Below are 13,157 nucleotides of genomic sequence, written 5' to 3'. Positions count from 1 at the left end.
TGGCGCACTGAACAACACCATGCCGCACTGAACAACACCATGCCGCACTGAACAACACGATCCCGCATTGAACAACACCATCCTGCACTGAACAACACCATGCCGCACTGAACAACACCATGCCGCACTGAACAACACCATTCCGCACTGAACAACACCATGCCGCACTGAACAACACCATCCTGCACTGAACAACACCATCCCGCACTGAACAACACCATGCCGCATTGAACAACACCATGCCGCACTGAACAACACCATCCTGCACTGAACAACACCATGCCGCACTGAACAACACCATGCCGCACTGAACAACACCATGCCGCACTGAACAACATTATGCCGCACTGAACAACATTATGCCGCACTAAACAACATTATGTCGCACTGAACAACACCATGCCGCACTGAACAACACCATGCTGCACTGAACAACATTATGCCGCACTGAACAACACGATCCCGCATTGAACAACACCATCCCGCAGTGAACAACACCATGCCGCATTGAACAACACCATGCCGCACTGAACAACACCATGCTGCACTGAACAACATTATGCTGCACTGAACAACACGATCCTGCATTGAACAACACCATGCCGCACTGAACAACACCATCCTGCACTGAACAACACCTTTCCACACTGAACAACACCATGCCGCACTGAACAACATTATGCCGCACTGAACAACACCATGCCGCACTGAACAACACCATGCCGCACTGAACAACACCATGCCGCACTGAACAACACCATGCCGCAATGAACAACACCATCCCGCACTGAACAACACCATGCCGCATTGAACAACACCATGCCGCACTGAACAACACCATCCCGCACTGAACAACACCACCCCGCACTGAACAACACGATCCCGCATTGAACAACACCATCCCGGACTGAACAACACCATGCCGCACTGAACAACACCATTCCGCACTGAACAACACCATGCCGCACTGAACAACACCATGCCGCACTGAACAACACCATGCCGCACTGAACAACACCATGCCGCACTGAACAACATTATGCCGCACTGAACAACACCATGCCGCACTGAACAACACCATCCCGCACTGAACAACACCATGCCGCATTGAACAACACCGTGCCGCACTGAACAACACCATCCCGCACTGAACAACACCATCCCGCACTGAACAACACCATGCCGCACTGAACAACATTATGGCGCACTGAACAACACTATGCCGCACTGAACAACACCATGCCGCACTGAACAACACCATGCCGCACTGAACAACACCATGCCGCACTGAACAACATTATGCCGCACTGAACAACATTATGCCGCACTGAACAACACCATGCCGCACTGAACAACACCATGCCGCACTGAACAACACCATGCCGCACTGAACAACACGACGTCGCACTGAACAACACGACGCCGCACAGAACAACACGACGCCGCACAGAATAACACAATACCGCACAGAACAACACAATACCGCACAAACAGTTTTAGATAATATTACGTCGCAGTCATGTGACGCGGACATGACGTCAATAGGCGGAACTCACGGCAAAATTATAATCCGTGGGCGTGGCTTGCAACAGGAAGTAGGAAAGCGGCAGTTCTGGCAAACAAGACACAGCTGTTAGTAACACGATGACTAACAAGGCAAATATTTTTGTTTTCAGCTTGCAACTTGACCGTCTAGAGCGTACAAGGTAATTACAACTGTTTTTTTTTTAGCCCTGAAAAGCGAGGGAGTGTGGCGTTTGGGAGGAATGTCGAACTCGGCGTCTGCTTCCAGCCACAGACGCCAAATTTCGACGATTATTTCGACTGGTCAACGGTTGTAAATTATTGCGTTGACTAAAAACTTTATTTAACTCTACTCTTAACTTTGCCGTTTCAGATATGCGGGTATTACACCGCGGAAATGACGTCAATAGGCTGAACTCTCGCCAAAATTCAAATCTGTGGGCGCAATGGCCTTGAGCGAGACACCGGATACAAACACGACGATTATCAACAGAAATATCTTTATTTTCCGCTTGCAAGTGGACCGTCTAGAGCATACACGGTAAGTACAACTCATTGTGTTTAAAAAGATTTACGTTTGTGTAGTTTGCGTTGCGTTGTATCTGTGAATGTTGGTTGAGGCTAAATGTTAATGTTTAATTTCATTCCTTTAGGTTCCACGGTGTTTGTTGGCTGTATGTTTTCCACTGCAAGAAGAGGCTCGTATCATTGACCAGCAGGAGCTACAATGGTGAGTACCCCTTTCGTCTTCCATTTATGTTAAACACTTCCTATTTCATGTCTAACAGTACTCGATTTAACAAATAACCATAAATAAATACAGTGTGGGCAGTCACGTTAACATATGTGATTATCCTGCCTAATATGTTTATCACAAATATGTCACTAATCACTAATATGTTTATTTGTTTATCACAACACCTTTGGACCTTCAGCAATCGATTATTTACCTTCATCTACATAGAGACAGAACGATGGTGTCTTAAACATCTCATTCATTTCACCAAATAACTTCACGCAGGTGGATAACGGCCGTCTCGGTCACGCTATGTTGCGTGATGCAGTTTTGAAGAACCAAATGCATTTATTCAATGAATAAGTCAAGCTAGTTCTATGTTTATGATGTTGTAAGTTACGGTACCGATTGAAGTTGAGTTCGAAGCCAGTGGAAAACAGCGCTGCGTTTGTGCTCTCCAGGTACAAATGTTGTGATCTCTGACTGACGACCGGGCGAGACTCGAGTAAGAGATGTCCAAACGAGCTCCGGCAGGGCGGGCCAAGGCGGAGCGAACGGACGCCCTTCAGGCCGCCAATGACGAGCTGAGAACCAAACTGATGGACGTCCAGTTAGAACTTCAGCAGGAGAAGAACAAGGTGAAAACCTCAACAGACAGACACTGCCTGCCTCCCTGCCTGCCTCCCTGCCTGCCTCCCTGCCTGCCTCCCTCCCTCCCAGTTTTCCCGATGTAGATTAGACATGCGTGTGCCATGACTGTGTCAGCCTACATCAACAAATGCACCGAGGACGTCAGCACCACTAAGAATATCATCACCCGGGGCAACCAACGACCCTGGATGACTGAGGAGGTACGTCAAACGCTACGAGCGCGGAATTCTGCCTTCAAGTCTGGCGACAAGGAGACACTGAGGACAGCGAGAGCCAACTTGAACCGTGCCATCAGGATAGCGAAGCGAGACCGCAGTCGAAAATTTCAGGATCGTTTCCACGACGTCAAAAACATCAGGAGTATGTGGCAAGGCATACGGGCGATTACAGACTACAACTCACCCTCCCCCCCCCCGGTGGGTGTAGTTGATGCTGACTTTCTAAATGGTCTAAATAACTTCTTTGGGAGGTTCGAGGCACTAAACGGCACTCCAGCAGTTAAAACTGTCCCCCATCAGGAAGAGGAGGTACTCTGCCTTGACTCCGCCGATGTGTTGAAGACCCTGAGGAGAGTCAACCCCTGTAAGGCCCCTGGCCCCGACAACATTCCTGGGCGTGTGTTCAGGGAATGTGCAAGTCATCTGGCTGGGGTCATCACAGACATTTTTAACACCTCGCTGGGCCAAGCCACAGTGCCGGCGTGCTTTAAGACTGCCTCCATCATTCCGGTGCCGAAGAAACCTCAAATCACCTCATTTAATGATTACCGGCCTGTTGCACTGACTCCGGTTATGATGAAGTGCTTCGAAAGGCTGCTTAAAGGTCACATCGTTTCCAGACTCCCCCTATTATTTGACCCGTTCCAGTTTGCCGACCGGCAAAACCGCTCCACTCAGGACGCCATCTCCTCCGTTCTTCACCTGAGCCTGGCTCACCTGGAGGAGAAGAACACCCATGTGCGGAGGCTGTTCCTGGACTTCAGCTCAGCGTTTAACACCATCATCCCACAGCATCTGGTAGGAAAATTGGAACACCTGGGCTTCAACACCCCCCTTCGCAACTGGCTGCTAGACTTCCTCACCAACAGACCTCAGTCAGTCCGGGTCGGACAGAACACCTCTGATGTCATCACCCTCAGCACAGGCTCCCTTCAGGGCTGCGTCCTGAGCCCCCTGCTGTGCACCCTGATGACACACGACTGCGTCCTCAGGTTCACCACCAATCACATCGTGAAGTCAGCAGACGACACAACGGTGGTGGGGCTCATCAGAGACAACAACGACCTGGACTACAGAGAGGAGGTGGAGCAGCTGGTGGGCTGGTGCAGAGAAAACAGCCTGATCCTGAATGAGGAGAAGATGAAGGAGATCATCGTCGACTTCAGGAAAAAACAGCCTCACCACGCTCCACTGATCATCAACAGCTCAGCTGTGGAGGTGGTCAGCACCACCAAATTCCTGGGGGTCCACATCACAGAAGACCTCACCTGGACTATGAACACTACGGCACTGGTCAAGAGGGCACAGAAGCGCTTGTACTTCCTGCGGAGGATGAGGAGAGCCCACCTGCCCCCACCCATCATGAGGACGTTCTACAGGAGCACCATAGAGAGCATTCTGACAAGCTGTCTCTCTGTGTGGTGTGGAGGCTGCACCGCCTCCGATTGGAAGAACGTGAGGAGAGTGGTGAGGACAGCAGAGAGGATCATAGGGGCTCCTCTTCCCTCCATTCAGGACATTTCATCTCAGCGCTGCATGTCCCGTGCCCGTAACATCATCAATGACCCATCACACCCCCACCATGGACTGTTCTCCCTGCTGCCCTCTGGGAAGAGGTTTGCAGCATCCGCTGCAGGTCCACCAGGTTCTGCAACAGCTTTTTCCCTGCTGTCATCAGACTGTTGAACACTAGAACTGTTGAGCTCTAAACTGAACTCTGCATCACACATTCACAGAACTGTACTTTATGACACTACGGACCTCTATCTTGCACTATCTCGCACTACCAACTTTACTGAACTTGTATAAACCCTTTAAATAGAAGTTTAATACATGGTTTAGCATTCCTCTGCACACTCTTGAATACTGTTTTGCCTGCTTGCACTATTGCATAATTATCACTGCTGCACTTTATACTTATTTTTAATATATATATATATATATATATATACATATATATAGTATATATGTATATATATATATTTTCATAGGATATGTTACTTCTATTCAACTGCAATATCACTACTTTGTTGTAAGACGTATGCAACGGAATTTCGTTTTGTATGCACCATGTGCAGACAAGATGACAATAAAGTTTGTCTAAGTCTAAGTCATGTCAGGTCAGCTGTCTGGAGAGAGAGAGAAGTCAGGACCTGCGGGCGGAGCACCACCGTGCCACCGCCGCCATGACGGAACTCAAAAGCAAACTCCATGAGGAGAAGCAGAAAGAGTTAGCCATTACCAGGGAGACATTACTGCGGCAGCATGAAATGGAGCTGATGAGAGTGATCAAAATCAAAGATGGAGAGATCCAGCGACTGAATGCCTTGGTCCTCAGCCTGAGGGACGGCTCCATGGACAAGGTGATCCGCTCTATCCGTGTCTGACTATCCGCACGCCACGTCGGGCTTCGATGCGGCCGCTACCGTATTGTGTAGCTTGTCCCCAGTAAGCGTCGCGGCGCTCCGTTGCGGTCTCAACGGCCCGGTGTGGCGCAATGTCTGCTCAGGTGAGGAGGGGGGGCGCTTTGCTGGCGGAGGTGGAGGAGACGCGGCGGTGTCGGGAGACCGAGCGGTGTCGCCTCCACCAGGAGCGCGGAAGAAGCCCTGGCAGCGGCCCAGCAGGCCTGGCAGTCCCGAGCGGCCGAGCTCCGATCGGCTCATCACCAGCATCGGGAGGAGCTGAGCCGAACCAAGAGAGACTGCGAGAGGGAGATCCGCCGACTGGTAGGACTGATCAGATGCGCGGTGCGTGGCTATGTTCCCAATTTCGTTGTATACCTGCAGTGCAATGACACCTAAGGCATTCTATTCTATTCTATTTCACAAGAAGAAAATGTCCGGTTGCTCGCTTCGCTTTTGTCACAGCAAAGGTGTTCTAGTCGATTCAAGAAAAAAATTGGCCGGTTGCTCTCTTTGTTTTTGTCACAATTCTGGCAAATGAGTTTGCCCGCCTGCCTGAGCGCTCCCCGTTTGTACATCCAGACGGATGAGATCAAGCTGAAAGACAGAGCGGTTAGTGTTTTGGATGAAGCCCTGGGGCCGGCCACGTCCACCGCCTTCAGCTGCAGACTCAGGCTGCCGAGCAGCAGATCGCTGCCCTGAGGGATTCCCAAAGGGCGGGCCTAAACTACCCTGGAAGTGGGGTCAACGCCGCTACTAGCAATCCTCTTCATTGCGTAAGCCACCTCATCACACACTTGCAGTACGCATGACTTAGTTCGTTGCTGGAGGAAGGTAGCACAAAAACAGTTTTGAACTTTGAACGAGTGCTTGTGTGTGTGTGTTGCGGGGCGTTTTCAGTCTCAGGAGGATCGGGACACGCGACGGTTTCATCTGAAAATCGCTGAGCTCAGCGCAGTCATCAGGAAACTGGAGGATCGAAACGCCCTGCTTTCTGAAGAGCGCAATGAACTGGTAATTTATTGACGGCACGCTTGAAGGTTTGCGCTACGTTTGATGCGCGCCATCCAGCGAGGCACCCATTGCGCTTGCTTATTAGTTGAGCGGCGCGGCGAGTCGGTTGCCTGGTAGATGTCTTTTATTGGGAGCCAAAGCCACGATTCCGTTCAAACCGATGCAAAAGGAATGGATACGTTCTGGCCCGCGTGTTGTGCGTCTTTCACATCCCGCACTTCATGCTTGCAGCTAAAGCGACTGAGAGAAACAGAAAGCCAGTTTCTGCCACTCCTGTACAAAAACAAACGCCTGAGCAGGAAGAATGAAGAACTCTCGCTGGTGCTGTGTCGCCTTGAAAACAAAGTGCGCTTTGTCACCCAGGAGAACGAGGAGATGGCAAGCTTGGTAAGTCGACGCGGACAACGGCGGCGTGCCAACAGAGTCCACTGCATTTGTGTTCCACAGAGAAGGCCTAGTTCGCTCAATGACCTGGACCGCGGTTGCGGCCAGCAGGACGGTGAAATGGAGTTCCTTCAAGTTGTGGAGCAGCGGCACATCATCGACGACTTGTCCAAGGTCTTCAGGCAGGCGACTCGGTGCACGTACGGCAGCGCCGCGCTCGCTCGCTGTCGCCAGGAAACCTTTTCCGTCCAAAGCTTGGCCGGCGGCCGCCATCCAAAAAATTGGCCCCTTAAATTCCGACCTTTCAAGCAGGAGCATTGTGCGCACGCGTTTGAACACGCTTTAGACTTGTTTTGCCGTTTTCAGCAGCTCAAAGCTCCCGTTTTGTCAGCGCCTTTGCCACTCGCTGTGCGCTGAAAACGACGGACTTGCCCGGCTGCTCAGCCCGTCAACCATGAGCCGCGAGCGCGACGTCATTGTCCGTAGGCAGCTAGTGGCAAAATGCACCCTGTTAGAGTTGCGCTCGCTCCAACTTATTTTGCAAGAACCACACGGGAGACAAGTAAGTTCTTTTGGACACCTGCAGGTGGAGAGTCCATCCGTTGTACGAATGAAGTCTGACTCTCGGCTCCTGCACGAGCATTTTAATTAAGAGAAACAGGGTGGGTGTAAGAGTGGATTGAATAGAGGAAGCCCTTGACCTCTAGTCAAAACATAGCAAGGGGTGTTTTACGACTTTGTGTAGGAAGGGATAAGCGATAGGGATAAATAAGGGATAAATAATATTATTTATTACAGGTCGCAGTCAAAGTCAAAGCAACACAATGATACGATAAAGATAATCTGGAAAACCCTGACACACCCTGTAGTTGTCACTTTTGGAAAAGACGAGCGTCCCTCCAATCATCGCCGGTGACGTGTTTTTCAGGCTCTGGAGACAGGAGCTCATGTCAGAAATGTCATTGTGAGTCGCGTTTGTTTCTGCGCCGGAGCCGTTCGTTCCCTTTGCATCCAAAGAATCTCAAAGGCGGATTATTTGTGTCGACAGGAGAGAGATTTGCTGCTACGATACCGACGTCGAGAATCTCTGAGGAGGAACAAAGCGTGAGGTCCTGCAAGGTGAGTCTGTTTGTTTGCGGCTGCTTGGTGTTGCGCAAGATGAAATGGCCTTTTTCTCGCTATCGTTCCTCTCGTCGATTCATCGTGAGGTGTCGCTTCAGTTTGTTCAGAGAGATGTTCGCTTCCGCGCCCGCAGGTCATCGAAACATTTTACGGCTACGACGAAGACGTGTTGGTGGACTCGGACGGATCGTCCTTGTCTTTTCACACCGACAGAACCCCCGACACGGAACCCGAAGAGGTAGCCCGCCATTTCTGCCAGCGTATTGGCACCAAACATTCCTCTTCAGCCTGGAATCGGACTCGTCTTTGCGTCGCGGGTGCTTTGTCGCCGGTCTGACTGATTCTGGTACTAGTGCTGTGTTGCATTGGTGTGTGCATGAAGAGGCGGAGCTTCGCTACCGCCAGCTGACGCAAGAATATCAAGCGCTGCAACGAGCCTACGCTCTGCTAGCCCAGACCAGCGAAAGGGGACTACGACGCCGAGAAGGAGATCAAGGTGGCGCCCCTTCCCGCAACCCCCGGCCGGGTCGCAGCCTCCCCGTTCTCACCCAGCCTCGGGTGTTCTCTGGTCTGAAAGGAGGAGGAGGAGCCTCCCTCCTCCTCCTTTCAGACCAGAGAAAAGCTGATGGTAGAAATGGGTCACTATCAAAGCAGAGTAGCAGATCTGGAGTCAGCGCTGAAGCAACAAGGACAGGTAAGCTCATCAATGAGCACACCTTTTTCTCAGACAAAATAGCTACATTCTTCAGTCACTCATCCGTCTGGCATTACTGGACCAACCCCCCCCGCCCCCCCCCCCCCCCCGAACGTGGCTGGGAAAATGCGGAGAAAAGCAAATGTCATTTTCCAGTCAACCAAAGAATTTGTGGATGAAAATGACACAACATTCCAAAGCTGTCCACGCGTTTGTCTCTTCTAGAATGTCAAGTGGGTGGAGGAGAAGCAGCTGCTGCGTCAGAGCAATCAGCAGTTGGCCGAAAAGGTGACGGAAAGAAAGGCGCTGGGCGGAGTCGCTTGGCGTCACACCTGTCGGGAAGCCCCGCAGATGAGGTCTGACTGTCTTTTCAGGTCAGGCGGATGGAGGCGGAAGAAGCGCGTCTGAAAGAGCACATCCAGGATATCCGAGACCAAAACGAACTGCTTGAGTTCCGCATCCTGGAGCTGGAGGTGGGAAGACTCGCACAAGCGTGTTGAGGCCAGAGATGTGACGGACGGACGGACGGACGGACGGACGGATGCATGCCTCTGCCTTTCAGGAGAGGGAGTGGCGCTCCCCCGTCTTGAAGTTTCTGCAAGTCCGTTTCCCAGACGGCCTCAGCCCTTTGCAGATCTACTGCGAGGCCGAGGGCGTGAGCGTACGTAAGGCGTCCCTCGCAACCCTAACCTTAACCCGAGGTCCCAGAACACCTTACATTGCTCCTTGCGCCTTTCCCCCGGACATCGTCATCAGTGATCTGATGAAGAAGCTGGACATCCTGGGCTATAACGCCGTAAGTGTATGTCGAACTCCTTATGTTCGCACTCCACGAGACTCGGCGGCTCAAATGTGACTTTTGGAAGGCTTTGCGCTGAAAGAAGCTTGTTGACGCTGTGCCTTTGGGCTCTTGCAGAATCTCACCAACGAGGAGCAGGTGGTCGTGATTCACGCCAGGACCCTTCTCACCCTAGCCGAGAAGGTAACGCGCACGTCCACGCACGCTCTCGCATTCTGCTTATGTGACAGCAGCCTTTCCTCAGTGGTTAGAATACATCAAAGTGACCAAGTCAGCACTTCAACAGAAGATGTTGGACATTGAAAGTGAGAAGGTAGACAGACACGCGACATCAGCCAAGGGGAACTCCGGCAATGTGCCCCAACAATTCTGACCTTGAGCTGTGCTAGGATATGTTCTGCAAGCAGAAGGGCTACCTGGATGAAGAGTTGGACTTCAGGAAGTGTTCCATGGACCAGGCTCATAAGGTAAGCCGCCCTCAAATCTCCCGCCGGACCACTGATGGACGAGGATTGCGGCCCAGAGGATCCTGGAGCTGGAGGCCATGTTGTACGAGGCGCTACCGCAGCGGGACTGCCCCGCCACGGACGGCGAAAAAGCCAGCCACGCTGGCGTGAATGACGTGCTGACGGCGGATCAGAGAGAAGAGCTTAGGAGCGCCGTGGACCAATGGAAGCGAGCCCTGATGTGCGAGTTGAGGGAGCGCGACGCTTGCATCCTCCAAGAGAGAATGGATCTGCTGCACAGCGCGCAACAGGTAAGGGCCCAAAGCCAGCCCGGCACTTACTTGCACGCTTACTGGCTTTTGAATGCCACTTTCCATTTGTCCGTCCTAGAGGAACAAAGAGCTGAAAGAATTCATCGAAGCTCAGAAGAGACAAATCAAACAATTGGAGGAGAAGTTTCTGTTTCTCTTTCTATTCTTCTCCTTGGCCTTCATTCTGTGGCCCTAACACCAGCTGGTGAGTGAGCTCCAGCGGCACCGCACTCGACACCTCCGATACACTGCCAGCCGGTCTCAGACGTTGGCAGACGCTCCGATGCCAACGTATACCCCCCGCCACGGTGACAGAGGCACCGCGTCACACCGGCGCTCATCCAATCAGAAGGCAGGAAAAGCAAATTCACATGCAGGGCACTTTTGAACCAGAAGAGAGCGCCACAAAAAACGGTTGTTGCCCCAAACGCGCACTAAAAAGGGTCAGAATAACAAGAGTCCCACTGGCCAGCCGGGGCCACCCGTCCAGCTGTTTCTTCAGGGGGGAAAAAAATTGGAGTCACCGGTGAGTACATTTTGCATTTAGCTCTGCTTTTCTGCTTCTGTCTTCAAGTGTGTGGCATCCTGCGATCAAAGAGTCAGCCAACCCCAAAGCGGTTGACCTCAACGTCCCACCACCATGCCTACCAGAGCAGGTGACGTGATGCTTTGGACATCCTTCCGTCTCAGATGCCCAAAAGTACTCTTTGCCACATCTGCGGCAATACGGTGTCTTTTCAAAGGTGCAAATAAATCCAGCGTGGGCGGAACACGCACGTCTTCGGTTTTTCCCGCTTTGTTTGTGTGACAGCTGTTGTGAAAATTTTATACAAATAAAGTTGTATAGTACAGGTTTGGCCAAGCCGCAACTCCCGAACCGCATGCGGCTCTTTTATGTTCATATCAACATTTGTGTGTGTGGGGGGGGGGGGGGGGGGGGGTTGTGCGTGTTGGCTTCACTTGAGTTCAATTTGGTATTTTGGTCAAAAGCGCATGTGGTGAAATTCCACAAAGTAGGATGGGCAAACACATTTCTTTAAACTATGAGTGTCAATTGGGCTCTCGAAATGGCAGGGAAAAGATGCACAGCAAAACGAAAATACGTAGATGAACACAGGACGTTTTAATCAGAGTGGGAAAGTTTCTATTTTTTGTTGAACGTGATGGCAAACCATTCTGCCTGATATGTCAGACCTCAGCGCATTTCAAAGATTCAAATCTTCAGCGCCATGCACTTCAGCTCACTCCATGCTAACATTGATCAGGCGTCGAACCCGCATCATCATGCTTAAGAGGTGGCCATGCTAACCAGTGCGCCATTATGTCAACGCATAATAACTAAGTCTACTGGTCAAAACAGCGGTTACTATATGACGTCGCTACGTCGTGGTCACGTGACGCAGACAAGACGTCAATGGACGTGGGCAGAGTTAACTTGTTTAAAAGGGAGTAGGCAGAAGAAATATTTAATTTATTTAAATCTATTTTGAGTGCACACCATTATGCCAATGCATAACAACTGTAAATCTACTAAACAAAACAGCGGTTGCTATATGACATCTGCCACGTCGTGGTCACGTGACATACGTGACGTCGATGGGCGTAACTTTCGCCGGAATTCAAATCCGCGGGGAGAGTTAACTTGTTTAAAAGAGAGTGGGCAGAAGAATTATTTAATTTATTTAAATCTATTTGGTGTGTGCGCCATTATGTCAATGCATAACAACTGTAAGTCTACTAAACAAAACAGCGGTTGCTATTTGACGTCTGCCACGTCGTGGTCACGTGACGCGGACGTGACGTCGACGCCTACTTTACATCCCACCGATCACAGGACTCCTCGGCTGCATAACCGTGCCCCCTTCCCAACCAATCGGATTTGCTATACGCGAAAACGACGCCAATGGAAAGAGCTTCCGCCCAAATTTAAATCCGTGGGCGTGGCTCGCAGCAGGAAGTAGGAAAATGGCGGCGATGTTGACAAAGACACAGCGGATGGTAACATACGACTAACAAGAGAAATATTTTTATTTTCTGCTTGCAACTGGACCGTCCAGAGCGTACACGGTAAGTACAACTCATCGTTTTTAAAAAGAAGTACTTTTGTTGCCCTGAAAAGCGAGTGAGCGTGGCGTTTGTGGGGGACGTCGAATTTCGACGATTCTTTCTGGTCAACGGTTGTAAATGATTGTGTTGATTAAAAAAGAAAACTTGATGTAACTCTACTTTTAACTGCCGTTTCAGATAGATTTGGAATTGCATCACATCCAATTTTGCCTAGAGCGTACACGGTAAGTAACACTCGTTGTGTTTAAGGAGATTTACGTTTGTAATAGCAGAAGTGTAGCCGCGTTGCGTTGTACGTGTGAATGTTGGTCCGGGCGAAATGTTAATGTTTAATTTCATTCCTTTAGGTTCCACGGTGTTTGTTGGCTGCAAGTTTTCCACTGCAAGAAGAGGCTCATATCATTGACCAGGAGCGAGCTACAATGGTGAGTAGCCATAACATTTATGTTAAACACTTCCTATTTCATGTCTAACAGTACTTGATTTAACAAATAACCATAAATAAATACAGTGTGGGCACTGAAGTTAACATATGTGATTATACTGCCTAATCTGTCACCGAGTAGATTGTTGCAAAGTAATATAAGATCCAAAGTTGTAATTCAGAATAGTTTTCAAAAGAAGGCCATTAGAATTATATACAAGTCTGATTACCCCGAACAAGCTATTAATTAAATCACAAATTCTTCAATTCAAAGATTTGGTAGATTATCAGACAAATAATGTCTAACAGTAATTGATTTAACACATCACGATAAGTAGATTGAGTGTGGGCACTCTCAAGTTAAC

At 50.2% G+C, this 13,157-nt stretch overlaps 1 protein-coding gene across 6 annotated transcripts; it reads left to right on the top strand.

Annotated features, from left to right (window-relative positions):
• The first annotated feature begins 5,653 nt into the window (after positions 1–5,653).
• Positions 5,654–11,178, top strand: LOC148398525 (janus kinase and microtubule-interacting protein 3-like). 6 transcript variants are annotated; one of them, XM_088377306.1, is made up of 16 exons: positions 5,654–5,855; positions 6,114–6,307; positions 6,432–6,545; positions 6,777–6,932; positions 6,993–7,893; positions 7,978–8,048; positions 8,185–8,289; positions 8,434–8,745; positions 8,971–9,033; positions 9,120–9,218; positions 9,308–9,541; positions 9,662–9,727; positions 9,789–9,857; positions 9,934–10,011; positions 10,068–10,301; positions 10,381–11,178. In XM_088377306.1, exons 8-16 carry the CDS (start codon positions 8,677–8,679, stop codon positions 10,495–10,497), a joined length of 1,029 nt encoding a protein of 342 aa, XP_088233432.1. In that variant the 5' UTR covers positions 5,654–5,855; positions 6,114–6,307; positions 6,432–6,545; positions 6,777–6,932; positions 6,993–7,893; positions 7,978–8,048; positions 8,185–8,289; positions 8,434–8,676; the 3' UTR covers positions 10,498–11,178. The 6 variants fall into 6 exon arrangements, with proteins under 6 accessions (XP_088233432.1, XP_088233434.1, XP_088233435.1 ...); XM_088377308.1 differs by having other exon boundaries at positions 6,777–7,129; positions 7,858–7,893; XM_088377309.1 differs by having other exon boundaries at positions 6,777–7,893; positions 8,434–8,547; positions 8,703–8,745.
• Positions 11,179–13,157: the final 1,979 nt, after the last annotated feature.

Source organism: Syngnathus floridae, chromosome 5 (genome assembly GCF_059516105.1).
Source record: "Syngnathus floridae isolate MCC-2025c chromosome 5, RoL_Sflo_1.0, whole genome shotgun sequence".
NCBI classification, from domain to species: Eukaryota; Metazoa; Chordata; class Actinopteri; order Syngnathiformes; family Syngnathidae; genus Syngnathus; species Syngnathus floridae.
Note: the sequence above shows the minus strand (reverse complement) of the source record. Positions and strands in the feature narration are given on the sequence as shown.